This window comes from Trichoderma camerunense, assembly GCF_050948025.1.
Source record: "Trichoderma camerunense strain CBS 138272 chromosome Unknown V8C40scaffold_2, whole genome shotgun sequence".
NCBI lineage: Eukaryota > Fungi > Ascomycota > Sordariomycetes > Hypocreales > Hypocreaceae > Trichoderma > Trichoderma camerunense.
In genome coordinates, this window is record NW_028145368.1 from 319 (window position 1) to 13,189 (window position 12,871).

At 46.9% G+C, this 12,871-nt stretch overlaps 5 protein-coding genes across 5 annotated transcripts; 2 read left to right on the forward strand and 3 right to left on the reverse strand.

The window, feature by feature from the left end:
- Window positions 1-216: 216 nt before the first annotated feature.
- Window positions 217-684, forward strand: V8C40DRAFT_261116 (uncharacterized protein; the record flags this gene model as incomplete). The annotated part of the gene is made up of 1 exon (XM_083219222.1): window positions 217-684. One exon carries the CDS (start codon window positions 217-219, stop codon window positions 682-684), a length of 468 nt encoding a protein of 155 aa, XP_083077400.1.
- A 796-nt stretch (window positions 685-1,480) lies between these two features.
- V8C40DRAFT_87583 (uncharacterized protein) lies at window positions 1,481-2,758 on the forward strand. Its single transcript, XM_083223553.1, has 2 exons — window positions 1,481-1,567; window positions 1,622-2,758. Exon 2 carries the CDS (start codon window positions 1,702-1,704, stop codon window positions 2,650-2,652), a length of 951 nt encoding a protein of 316 aa, XP_083077401.1. The 5' UTR covers window positions 1,481-1,567; window positions 1,622-1,701; the 3' UTR covers window positions 2,653-2,758.
- Window positions 2,759-3,250: 492 nt separating this feature from the next.
- On the reverse strand, window positions 3,251-4,507 carry V8C40DRAFT_231756 (uncharacterized protein). The gene is made up of 2 exons (XM_083212991.1): window positions 3,635-4,507; window positions 3,251-3,575 (listed from the first exon to the last, which is right to left on the reverse strand). Exons 1-2 carry the CDS (start codon window positions 4,266-4,268, stop codon window positions 3,565-3,567), a joined length of 645 nt encoding a protein of 214 aa, XP_083077402.1. The 5' UTR covers window positions 4,269-4,507; the 3' UTR covers window positions 3,251-3,564.
- Window positions 4,508-4,760: 253 nt separating this feature from the next.
- On the reverse strand, window positions 4,761-10,646 carry V8C40DRAFT_272328 (P-loop containing nucleoside triphosphate hydrolase protein; the record flags this gene model as incomplete). Its single annotated transcript, XM_083220346.1, has 6 exons — window positions 4,761-6,637; window positions 6,691-8,161; window positions 8,548-8,655; window positions 9,110-9,507; window positions 9,603-10,176; window positions 10,242-10,646. 6 exons carry the CDS (start codon window positions 10,644-10,646, stop codon window positions 4,761-4,763), a joined length of 4,833 nt encoding a protein of 1,610 aa, XP_083077403.1.
- Window positions 10,647-11,546: 900 nt separating this feature from the next.
- V8C40DRAFT_87709 (uncharacterized protein) lies at window positions 11,547-12,812 on the reverse strand. Its single transcript, XM_083223555.1, has 3 exons — window positions 12,581-12,812; window positions 11,950-12,523; window positions 11,547-11,896 (listed from the first exon to the last, which is right to left on the reverse strand). Exons 1-3 carry the CDS (start codon window positions 12,648-12,650, stop codon window positions 11,647-11,649), a joined length of 894 nt encoding a protein of 297 aa, XP_083077404.1. The 5' UTR covers window positions 12,651-12,812; the 3' UTR covers window positions 11,547-11,646.
- Window positions 12,813-12,871: the final 59 nt, after the last annotated feature.

The window sequence follows — 12,871 nt, forward strand, 5'->3', positions numbered from 1 at the left end:
ATTTATATAAATTCTATATATAGGATTTTATATATATATATATTACCTATAAAAAGTATTTACTTATATAAGGGTCCTGTATAATTATATAGTCCCATATACCTATTAGGACCCTATATTTCATTTACTTATTACTCTATTCTATATTCTCCAATTGGTATTAATTACTCCACAGGTCTATCTTTCATTATAGCGTCCTTCAACCCTTGCACCACTATGCTTGAGTCAGACTATATTATTGGGAAGAAATACCTTCGCCAGATTATAGACATCAACGCCGAGATACCCGAGGCTGTGAGCCCCTCGACGTTAAAAAAAACGCACAGCCTTTTGAGCCGTTTGGAGAGTGACACCTTGGACGAAAACTCAGAGCATGTAGTTTCTCTGGCTAAGGAGATGAGCCGTCGTGTGATTAAGGCCACGAAACGTCTCTCTGCCGAGTCTAGACTTACCGAGGCGATGGCGAGCCACGTTGAGATGGAAGTTCGCCAGTTTCGTCTCCGTTATGGTGACTATATAGCTGCTTATCTCCGGGACCTGCGGGGCAACTCTCGGGTTCTGCAGGCGAAAGGCCCTTCGTATACTACGGCCATTGGTGATTCAACACCCGTCGACGGAGAGGCGCTTTCGTTCTTCAAAAGCGCCAAATGGTCTGCGATACACGAACGTCTTCTTAATGAGTAGAGGCGCAAGACTACGTTGGAGTACAAGCCCGTGCCTGGAGTCCCCAACACCCCCCTTGTCGAGTTAATTGAAACACTTGGTGGACTAACGGGTTCAAGTGCCGCGGAAATCACCGCGTTGATATCTGCCTACAACGCACGAAATGCTGTAGCTCATGGGCCTCTCACCTCTGAGATCTTCAAACAAAGCCGAATGGCTGTGGAGATACTTCAGTGCGATCTCCAGGGACTCAAATGTGTGCCTAGAGGTTGTGAGGGCGATGTATCAGCAGTGCGGCAGGCCATTTTCCATACGATCCAAAAGCATTTCAAGACTTTTGAGTGGTGCGATAGACGGCAGCTTTGCGTGTTCCACGAGTGGCGCACGGGGGATGGGGTTTGTGAGCGCGATCGATCAAGGGCGGACGCAGAGAGGAGACTGGGTTCAAGAAAGGCGCCAGAAAGGCATTCCGTCGCTTAATGTTGGGTGGCCGGACGATCTGATATTGCGAGCATTTTGCATCGCGATGCGCAGCCGGACTCGAGGGCCAAATGCGGACCAGGGCCCGACCCGGGTCCCTCCTGGGGTCAGCGTTATCATGTGTGTCTCAATCATGTCTGCTATAGCATATACCGCGAATTGTTACTAGTAGTTGAGCAATACAGCAGCGTTTTGTGAGCTTTGAGTATAGTTGCCGGCCGCAAAGGCGTAGTGCCGAGTTGTCAAGTGTCCGACAGCTGCCAATCACTCGGAGCGCCGGGGGGCATGCCCCCTCGAACAATGGCCTATTCTTCTCTCAACTGTGCGTTTGCTGTGAGAACCTTTTCACCCTCACTCCATCGGCACCTCGCACAACCTCTCTCCCCCCTCTTCGCCACCGTTCGCTGAGCCAAGGATGAAACAGGTATTGCTCCGTCCCCCCTCTTGGCTATCCAAGGCACCAGCTCACACAAAGCAGGAGCTGTGATCGCTCAAGCAAGCATCACGTAGCAAGCATCACGCAACACACTTGATGACAACCACCTCTTCACCTTCGAAATGAGTCAAATGGAGAATGGCCTGCTCACGCCCTCGAGTGGTCAGGGACCACCGGAAAGCTCTTCGCTTGCCGACGAGCGGCCGCGAACCTACGGCCAGTCGGGCATGGTCAGCTCACAGGCTGCACGAGACGCGTTGACACAGGCCTTGCCCCCTGGCACCATCATGCCAAGCCAGAACACAAACCGTCTTGCTCGCATTTGGAGATCCTATGAGGAGATGGATGATGACGCCCGACACATCGCGGACGATTTACTGGGGAAACTCGCCTCCTTCAACGATCAACACCTTGTCTGCAACAATACGGCACGAAAGAACTTCTGGAACCGATGGGTTTTCGCCTCGGGTTGGGATACGAGCAGTACAGTCGAAGCACCAGGCAAAATCCGCGAAAGAACGGCATCAGAATGCTCGGTTCGCGTTGGTACGATTAAGCCGGGAATGCCTCGATCGGACGCGCGTGTGAAGAAGAATCAATCAACTCCTGCCCATCGAGCCGCGGGCCAACCAGTCTTCCTCAAGCCACATTTGAACTGGGACGATTACAGCCTCGGCTTCATGTACTGCGACGTCAGAGGTAGTACGATCCACTCCCATTGGGTGGACCTCGCGCCAGGATACAGCTCTCAACAGGCTCGTGCTGATGCCACTTTGCAATGGGATGTGGCAGAATGCCGAAGGGTCACCATGCATAATACGATCACGGTTGCCTACTTCGCGCGCTGCCGACTTGTGCACTGGCTTAGGGATCGGCAGCGGGGTACTGAGGAACTCGCATGTGTTGGGCGGCCAAGCGCAGAGATACCTCTAACAGAGGACTACTCCACGTTGGTTAAACTTCGAACCTGCTGCATGGTAGTTGAGGATCTTACAGGATTCCTAATGGAATTCCGAACTGTGCATGCTAGGCGTGCTGATAAGACCTATGGAAAAGTTAGAGTAGATATTTAGTGACTTAATAAGAGTCACTAAGCCTTAATGCCTTATCCCTGGCTACGTTTATATATAGTAGTACTTACTACTTATTAGTAAAATATAAGCTTCTTCTCTCTTTTACCTTTATTTTTTATTAATTATAGTAATATTTAATATTTCTTTTTATAAATTATTAATTTTTTTTTAAATTAAATTATTTTAAAATAATTTTTTTATTAATATTTAAATTATTTAAATATTTATATTAAAGTTATTTTTTTTTTAATTATTATATAAGAAAATAATATTATATTAATATTTATTATATTAAATAAATTTTTATAAAATAAAAATATAATATAATTTTAAAATATAAAATTTAATTATATTAATAATAATAAAATATTAAAAACTAAAATTTAAATTTATTTATAAAAATTTATTTAAAAAATAAAAATATATAATTATTTAAAAATATAAATTTAAGTTTTATTTATTTAATTTAATGTTAGGTACCTAAAAGCTTTCATAATGTAAAGAAGCGTTAAAGTTTAAGCTATAGCCCTATGGCTTAGAAAAGGTCTATAAAAGAAAAGGATTTCCTTTTTATTTTAGAAGGTTCAGAGATAAATATAGTTATTATTAGATACCTAGCTGCTAAAGTATAGCTAGAATATAGATTGTTCCCCTCTTTAACTCCATTACTCTCTTCTTTATGCCCAGCTCTCTGACATTTAATCTCTTAATTTGCATTCTACGCATATTTGTAATTCCTCCGACCATACAAATATATCAAAGTACTTATTAGCAACCTGGAGAATAGTTGCTTGGATTGGGCCTATGTCCGAGCGACAAACATATGGCGCTAATGAGAGACCTGCGAGATCATTCTGAATTCTCAATCGCATAGGGATTGGTTGGTCGTTTATGTTAAATGGGAACCAATGCTTATAAACCACGTATGAGTGCCTTCCCTCTGAACATATGCGAATTGAATGATAAATATCCAGTGGCTTAGTTTCTGTCCGCGCAGCTAGCGCTCGAATTAATTGAACCATGGGCGCCTGTGGGACCCAAGGGTTTTTCGGGAACTCCGCTGTGGTCACTGGGCCGTGCTCCTTCAGGAGGCGATCGTGAATAGCTGGCCACTCCTCGTTTTCGAAGAAAGTGAGTGCCTCCTTTTCAGCTTGGTCGGACGCTAAAGGCACCACATGAGTTGGGGTGATTCGAGTAGGAGAACCTTTCACTTCGTTGTATAAGTCGTTCTTATATGAAGGCATGTAGTCGCTATAACGCAGCTGGAAAACCATGATGTTAAGGTCCTCTAACCGGGCAAAAGCAGATGCATACTTGGCATCATCTGCGAGCCGCTCATTCATTTCGATGAGACGATCGTTAATCTCATCTGCCCATCGAGAGGCAAGACTAGAGTCAACGATAGGTGGGAGAGCCTCCCACTGACCCAGGAGAGCCTTCGCCCTGGACTCAGTGGAAGCACTAATCACAGTGGGTGTCTTCTCCCTCATGCTGATTATTTCTAGGAGACGGCTTTTTGCTGCTTCAAACTGTGCAACCAATGGGGCATGTGTGGTGGAAACATGTGGTGAAGCTTCCACATCAGGGAGTGGAAGAATTGGCTGTTGGGGTTCCATATCGCGAAGAGAGATGCCTGAAATGTATAATATAAAGTCGAGAATGGTATTATACTAGAATATGGGCGTGTCTTTCGAGACGATATTAAACTTGGTGTTTCGAATTTATGGGTGGTAGTCGGAAAGAAGAAAAAATCTGGGAAAACAAACAGACAAGAGAAATGGTAAACAGCGCAACTGGGCTATAGTTTTTACTCTCAAGCCAAATAACTATAAGATTAATCTAAAAGTATCTCGAAGACTAGTATCCGCAGTATTGAAAGATGGAGTAAAGAAACTTTCCGATCCCAAGCCTCATTATCTAGGGAGCTCTCTAAGTCAGAACTATGCGCTCTGCCCCTTGTTCCTCAGAATACTTGTGAAACTCACCGCAAAGTATGATTACGATAAAGCTTTTGAAGTATTAACGGTGAAATTGACAGAGCCGGTGACTTGCGTGTAAGACTGCAAAGATAACTCTAATACATGTCCCGTCTCCACTAGCATCTTTTGCTATGTTCTCTTCATTGGGATTGGTGTTGCGAAAGTTATAGTCTCAATTCCCAGAGAACTCAACTCTTCCGGCCCCGGCTGTAAGTCGTCTGTACCAACCTCGACCCCCAGCAGGCTTCTAAGAATGACCAGGCATCCCGCCTTGCTTATGACTTCGTTTGATTCCTTGCATACCTCTGAAGCCACACATTCAACACAGCCCTGTTGGCAGCAGCAGTCTTCGACTCTTTTCAAAGCACGTTCCAGGAGATGATCAATATGATCAAATGCTTTTGTGCTGACGCCGGATCCATTGGCACCCCCCTTGGCATCGTAAAAGGTTAACCTGGCCGGTCGCTTTCTCTTTGTTTCCTTTTTGGCAAATTCTTTAAGGGCCACTTTGCACTCTGTTCGTACGTCTCCAGGTAAACTGATGACGAACGCTGGCAACAAACTCATGATTACATGCTCTGCCGCATGTATGGATGCCGCTGCATTGAGCTGTCTATCTTGTAGCAGCTCAAGTACTTGTCGCGGTATGTCCAACCACATTCCCTTGCTATGCCGTATAACAGGGGGATTGTCTACCTGCACTGCGTCTATGATCCGCCCTCTTTTGTCGACCTTGAAGAATCCAAACACATTTTGCTGGATCTTTATACTTCCATAGTAGGCGTGGCAAGAGGACCTAGGTATTGTGCGAATGGCCTCAATTTCCACAGGGTCAATATCAGTAAAGTCTCGCGCCATGGTACTCCACTCAACATTGACCCTCTCAACCTTAGCCATGCCTTTTTCAGGTAAAAAATCTCGGATAAGATATGTGTTACCCTGGTGGAGGAATATGGCGCCATCATATATGGTAAAAGTCGCCCTCGATGCTTCTAGTTCTTCCAAGACTTCGTTCCTCCCATTTGTAATATCGATGACAGCAAAGTGCTCGTCCTCTGCATCACGAATGGCAACATATTTGGCTGGGTGGGGACGAAAGCGGTCGTGACAGTGAAAGAAACCCAATTCGTCTTTCACCAATCGCTCTTGACAGATCTGAGGCAAGTCCTGGCCAAAAAACTGCATATCCTCATCTTGCCGAATGGGCATCTCGTAGGCTGCGCATTGGATATGCCCCTCCCGAATAAGTATATCGTCCAAATCCACACGTAACTCACAATTTGGCTTCGAGAAAAGCTCATCAGGATTGTTCATGTAGTGCTGGTCAGTTGGAAAGCTGTCGCCCACTAGGATAGACAGCGAATCCTTGGTTCGCCTTCCAGCTCTGCCACTCTGTTGTCGTAGATTAGCAATAGTATAGGGGAAACCCCAAGTGAGAACGCAATCCAGTGTGCCGATATCAATGCCCAGTTCAAGTGCCGTAGTTGCCACTATACCCAGCAATTTCCCTTCAAACATTTCTGTCTCGATTTTTCGTCGGTCTCGAGCCGTATAGCCGCCCCGATAGCCCATTACCAAATTGCTACATTCCGGACGACCAAGTTCGCGCAGCTCTTGTTTTATCGCATTGGTCAATGCCTCGCATTGCGCACGAACTCTGCAAAAAGCAATGATTCTGACTCCCCTCAGCAGAAGAGCGCAAAATAGACGAGCGCATTCGAATTTGGTGTTACCACGTCCACTGGTAGGATCCCCTGGTTCTTTAAAAGGGGTATTCCAGCATAAAAATTCCTTTCTTCCTGATGGTGATCCGTCGTAGTCGATTAAACAGACATTAGACACTCCAAATATCAACTTGAAATGCTCCTCTGGATTGGCTACCGTGGCAGAGCAGGAAATGAATTGAACATGCCGGTTTCCCACCGCTGCGCATATGCGTCGTAACCTCCGCATTATAAAGGCAACATGAGATCCCAGCTGGCCATTGTAATAATGCAGTTCGTCAACTTGATTTATTAGTTAGTGAATTGCTCTGCCGGCTGATCTGGAGAAAACTAACCAACGACAAATTTTAGATTCTTCAAAAATGTTCTCCATCTTTGTTCCTGAGGGAGAATTGTGAGGTGAAGCATGTCTGGATTTGTAAAAATGATTCTCGCCTCTTCTCGAATAACATCTCGAAGATTCATGGGGGTATCTCCATCAAAGGTTTCCACTAAAACTTGATCAAGACTTGGCATGAATGCCAGGATGTCCTTGAGGCTGCGTTTTTGATCTTGGGCCAGTGCTTTGGTAGGGAATATATACAAAGCCCTTGAGTTTGTATCCCGTTCCAAAGCATGCAGGACTGGCAACTGATAGATTAACGATTTTCCAGAGCTGGTAGAAGTCGATATGACGATATTTTCCCCTTCATGTAGCCCATTCAAAGCCTCAGCTTGATGCGTGTAGAACTGGGTTATATGTTTAGCATTATAGAGAGCATTCACCAACTCTTGAGATAACAGAAACTTGAGACCTCCATACTTGGGACTCTGTGGTTCGAATACTCTGTGGCCATCGGGTACGATTTGGCCGGAATACCACTCACTCTCTTTGAGCTGAAGCAGTATTTCTGAAATACTCTGTCGTTCATGAGGAATGGAATCGGGGATGGTACTCGCTGTACGATTGATTGACCGAGGCTCTTTCGGCGCCAACTTGGGTATATAATGTTCGGCTCTTTCATGGAGTGTTGTTTCCGGATCCTCGCCATCATCTGTACATTTCTTGAGGAAGTCGTTGATAGCAATAGCAAATTTCTGGTTACGCCGTTCGATGAGCTGCATCATTTGTTTTTGGCCGTACACGGGCATTTTCAGCTTTTCTTTTCTTAGCTTTTGGGTTGGTCGTGTCGGTTCGCCTGTTTCTCTATCCAACACTTGTCGCTTCAAATCACCATCGATGAACTCTAGGTATAATACTTCACGCCCATTCATCGCGGCCTGGTCGTCGGCCTCATCACCTAGGCGTTCATTCCCAGTCAACCCGCCAACAGACACATCGTGAGCCGGCATTTGGGACATGAAACCCTGAGATGATTTGAACACATCGTCCCTCTGAGCGCCTCTGGTGTTGAGTTGTAGCATAAGCTCATTGGTGTATTCAAACTTCATGGCTTCTGGGCGGAGAGCAACCATTTGTGCGACATCCTGGATTCTTAATGTTCTTTTAATGTGCGATTCAACGGCTGGTCGAAGGGTATCAAATGTTGTTATCACATGTTTGCGCGAAGAGCAGAACGTGTAAACCAGATTCAATGCGCGATGAACTCGTTCAAGATCTTGCAGAGCCTCGATCCAAGGTATAGGCGATGACGCAGAACTGTCCGGGCCATCTTTCTTATCCTGTTTCTTGTGACCAGTATTGCGTCTTTTATTCCCAGGCTTTTTCTCAGGAGTGTCTAGTAAAAGTTTCTGATGCTCATCTTCATCCAGAGTAAGATCTTCCTTACGGATACGCTTCCGTGCATCCGTATTTCTCTGCTCACTCTGAGCCAAAGGCGCCACTGGGCTATCTTCCATAGTTGGAATGAAACGAGGCTTCCCAACTGAAGGGCCACCGGTTGGCTAATTCAAAATTCATTTCATTGAAATGAAGAGGGAAGAAGACAAATGTCAAGAGTTGGGAGATTTTGATGAGTATGGAGAGGGATCATCAGTTCTGACCATTCAAAGGTTAGCACTAAGAGAGGCATGCACAGACAAGTTTGGGAGGCGATTCGCGTTAGGATATCAGACTAGAAATCACGAAACTAACGCAAAATCACGTGCCCGTCTGTTATCTGAAATGTAAGGCACCGTATATATGTAGGAGTGCGGTCTTCTTATAGCTCAGCACAAGGCTATGAACTGTACATTTTTTTTTGTGTACCTACATGTAAACTGGTTTGCGGACACCTGCTGTTTAACAAATTTATATATTCAGCACTTAGAATGGTATTACTATTGGAAATTTCCTCCCATGTGACAAGTCTAGAGTATCCCTGAAGTACTGTACACAGATGCCTGATCGCCGTGAAGAAAAAAAAAAAACTAAAAAAAAAATCCATTCCTGGGTCTATGCAACGTTGAATCCCATGGACTATTAGCCTGCATTGTGGTCGTGCTGCCGTCTGTGTTATGACACAGCGCCAATGCGCAGCTTATTTCCGGGGTGTTCTTTGCCTTCTGCTGAACGGCACAGGTGTGGCCATGGCTAAGCGTATCTAAATAATACACGAACACGTACTTTGCCATTTAACTGTCCGCCGTTATTCCTTTTTAGCATCAAAGTTTCATGATGGAGGGGTTTAATTGCCTCGAAATTCTTTCTGAATGCTGCTAACTTCCTTTAAGAAGCTCTTGGCACTCGCGGCTGACATCTAACGCAAACAACGATGTTAGTATTGGGTATGTCGTATTTTATCCGTATGATGGGTAGATATAGGCGAAACTCACTCTCATTGTAATGCTCACTGGCTTAGCCTGCTCACCCTCAAATGCTGTGAACAGTATCCCTACAGACTTAAGAGATGCCTTTTCTTGGAAATTCATTGCGGGGAGAATTGCGGTGTTGAGAATGACACGATGCGTCTGATCTTGACGCATGAGAAGACGGACAACTTTGTGCACCTGTGCCTTGTCATCTTCTCCATCATCACCTTCAAGGCTAGACGCATCAAAAGAGCCAAGAATGGGTGAGCCGTTCTCATCGAACTCAATACAAGCTTGGGGGACATTTATTTTCAACATTCCAGCACCTCGCTCTTTCCAGCCTGCTTCCTTGTCGTGGTAAAACATCTTTGCTCGGACTGAGAGTAAAGTTGCTTCACCTGCCTCGCCGTCATCAACTTCGACTGTGAGATCATGTTAAAGTTAGCAATCGGCATACAAAAATAGTCCAAAGAAGTGGCTCCAAAAATCAAAATGGAATAGAACAACACTCTCTCACCCTTGTGCAGTTTGATCCTCTTCTTCTCCTCCAGTTCCTTTTCTGGAGATGGTGCTCGCTCCTGTTCATTAGACTCAGATTCGTCCTCTCGCTCAGCGTCTTCCTCCTCCTCCTCCTCTGCATCGCTTTCTGGGGCTCCGAAAGGCTTTGCTGGCTTTTCACTTTGCAGAGGTTTGGCCAGAGGTGACGCAAAGCTGTCTAGTCCCTTGCCTGCAGAAAACGGAGAGCCGAGGCTGGCTCCACCGAACCCGGAAGAAAGATTAGCAAAAGGCGAAGCACTATTGATACTACCAAATGTCAACTTCGGCATGGTGACAGCTGGCGCAGGCTGTGATGTTGAGGCTCCCAGCCCGGTGCCTGATGATAGAGCCGAGGAGCCAATTGAAGAGGAAAAAATGCTGCTCTGAGATGTGCCCAGGCTCGCAAACGGGGAAGATCCAGTAGCAAGTTTGCCGAATCCAGAGGCTGAAAATGCAGAGGATGATGTCTGTGGTAAAACACTTGCTGTAGGAATCTTTGGAGAATTCGCGGTCTCTTCTGTAGCAGGTTGCAAGTCCGCTGTTGACGAGGAGTTCTGTTTGCGTATTAGATAGGGCCACTACATGGAGAACGTGTAACATCAAATTGCATATCACATACAGACACTACTCTCGTCGAGTCTTCCTCACGATGCCTCTTCTTTTCTGGCTCCAATCGAGAAGCCCGATCTCTGTTGGACTCTGTGGAGGTGACGCTGTTGGCATCGTTCTGCTCGACGTCTATGCTGCCGTCTAACTGGTCGTGTGCGCGCTTCTTCTTTGGAGACGGCACATGATCCTTGAGTTTCTCGTCTTGGCTATCGGATACAGCGTCGGCTGGGGTCTCAGGGCGTGCCGCTCTCTCGTCGACAGAGTCGGATGCGAGGTCGCCCACGGAAGTAGGAGGATCAGATATGGAAGACTGCTTCAGCTCGCGGCGGGCGGCTCGCGTCTCTGCATCTTCGCCAGCTTCTGCATAGACTCGCTCGTTCTTTGGGCTAGCCGCCTCCTGGGAATTGTCGGCCATGGTGTTGTATCAGGTTGACTTGAAACAGTGTCGATCGCGCAGGAAGATGCTGGCAGACGGAGTAGATCTGCGGCTTCGATAAGACAGCAACGGCTGCTCGCGCAGAACCGCGCGACCTAGACAGAGAACCCGATCAAATATACAGAAACGTCCTTGCGTACGAGCAGCGGAGCAGTCGGGCAAAGACTCTAGATTTGCACAATCACCACTTCTAGTTTCCTGGGTCTTGCTGCTGCAGTCGCGCTGCAGCAATTTTGTGCCGTCAGTTGGAGATGGTCAACTCAGCTGGTCAAGCGCCCAATCAAAGACGTGTGCACCTGGTATCTTTGGGTTCAGCACATGAAGAAAGGGAACCTGAGGTACTTTGAAGATACGAATCTCCACGCAGCCCAAGAAGAGGCAGGCTGTGCAAAACTGACAACTGCCAGGTACTGAAAGGTACCACTACTAAACTTTGCTGAGGCGCTGGTCCCCACCTGCCCGCCGCAATAACGAAGAGGGGTAGCAATTAAAACGGCCTGGCAAACTGATTTCGCAACAAGGTGCCTTGCATGGATGCAATACGGTACTACGTGCCAATTCATAACGGTTCGTCCTTATCGCTCCATGCTGGTAATGTGACTATTTGTTACAATGTTGAATTGGTATATTTATCAAATGCAGGTGGCAGGCACCATTTGTGCCTACGTAGCCGCATTATTCAGTATGGTAGGCCTTCATCACGTCTCTACTGGCAGCTGTTTGAGGATATCCATATAAGTCGTGTAAGAGGGGCTCCAATCGAGTATCAACATAATTGAACACAACGTAATTGAACGTACGCGTCTGATTGATCTAACATATGGTCTTGAAAGCTTTGAAAACATATCAAGAGACGCGCCGCTTGCGTGCATCTACTGACATAGGGATCGCTCTACCCTTAGACAATCGTTTTTCATTACACATAACCCTTGCATTACTGAAGGATAATTGGGCATCGCCCAAAGCCAACGCGCCACCCTTAGCTAATAAAGCAGAGGCATCCTAAGCCTAGGTAAAACACAAGGAGAGGGTAAACAGCAATGGCCACACGATTTTTCACCACTCCGCTACCGCCCAGAATGCTGACGCCAGCAGCAAGGGACCACGCGATGAGACAAAGATACACCGGTATCCGCGCGATCCAGTGGAGCTTGAGAGCCGACAGGAGAGCGGCAATAACCAGAGGAAACAACGTGTACCCAATGATACAGATACTTTGAGCAAAGGAGCTGCCGTTGTCTGTTAGTGATATGATTAATTGGTTACTGTTGTGTTCACTTACATGTTGCCCCCCAAAAGCTTGATTTGAAGGGTCACAATTGCTTCACCAAGCCATATGGTAGCAAAGACACCGCTGAAGACAGCATCTTTCTGATCAGCTCGCGCTGTGAAGCTGAGCAACAAGCTGAGCAGTAGGCAGAAAATCAGAGGCCCCCATAGGTCCCAGTCTCGCAGCCCGGGGCTCATATTGCTCTGCAGAAGAGCCTCGGCATCTATGACTCTGCTGGCAAGACCAGTGAGCTCCTCCCTCGTGCCCGTCAAGCCGGCACCGCGGATATTGGAATATGCACCGCGAAGACCGCCTTCAGAATCGAACATTGTGCCGCCGAGAAGATATCGTGGGTACAGGACTTCCTTCAATTTGGCCCACACTGCCAAGAGGTCGCGGCGCAGAGTATCCCATACGCTTTCATCAATGGTGTTCTGGGGCGCCCTTCGATCATCTCCAGGAATACGAGACGTAAGATAGCCTTCGTCTAACGCTCCCGACGCCGACGCACCGGAGGCAATGGTGTTTGTCAAAGGTTGACGAGCCGATTGAGGAGCGAGAGGGTCATCGAAGTCGTTAAGATCCGCTGGTCATGTTGCATCAGCTTCGTGCTCGGCATAGCAAGACAGGAAACGGCCCCTACCATCATCCGGATCAATCAGATCGTCGTCCTCGAGAGAGGCGCGGTTATATTGGCCCCTAGCGCTCGACATTGTAATGCACTGGATTCAAAATAAAGGTTGGAACAATGCGCGTCCGTCGTCGAGGTGTTTGCAAGGTTCTGTGATAGCAGTTCTTGGTCTTCCAAGGAGGCAGTCTAGCTAACGAGAAGCTGCCGTCGTCACAAAGGTGTAGTGGGGCCGAGAAGCTGTTGACGTGGAGCTTATACGTAGCCTCGCCCCGGCTGCGTAGTGGCTGTACATGTACGACAAGG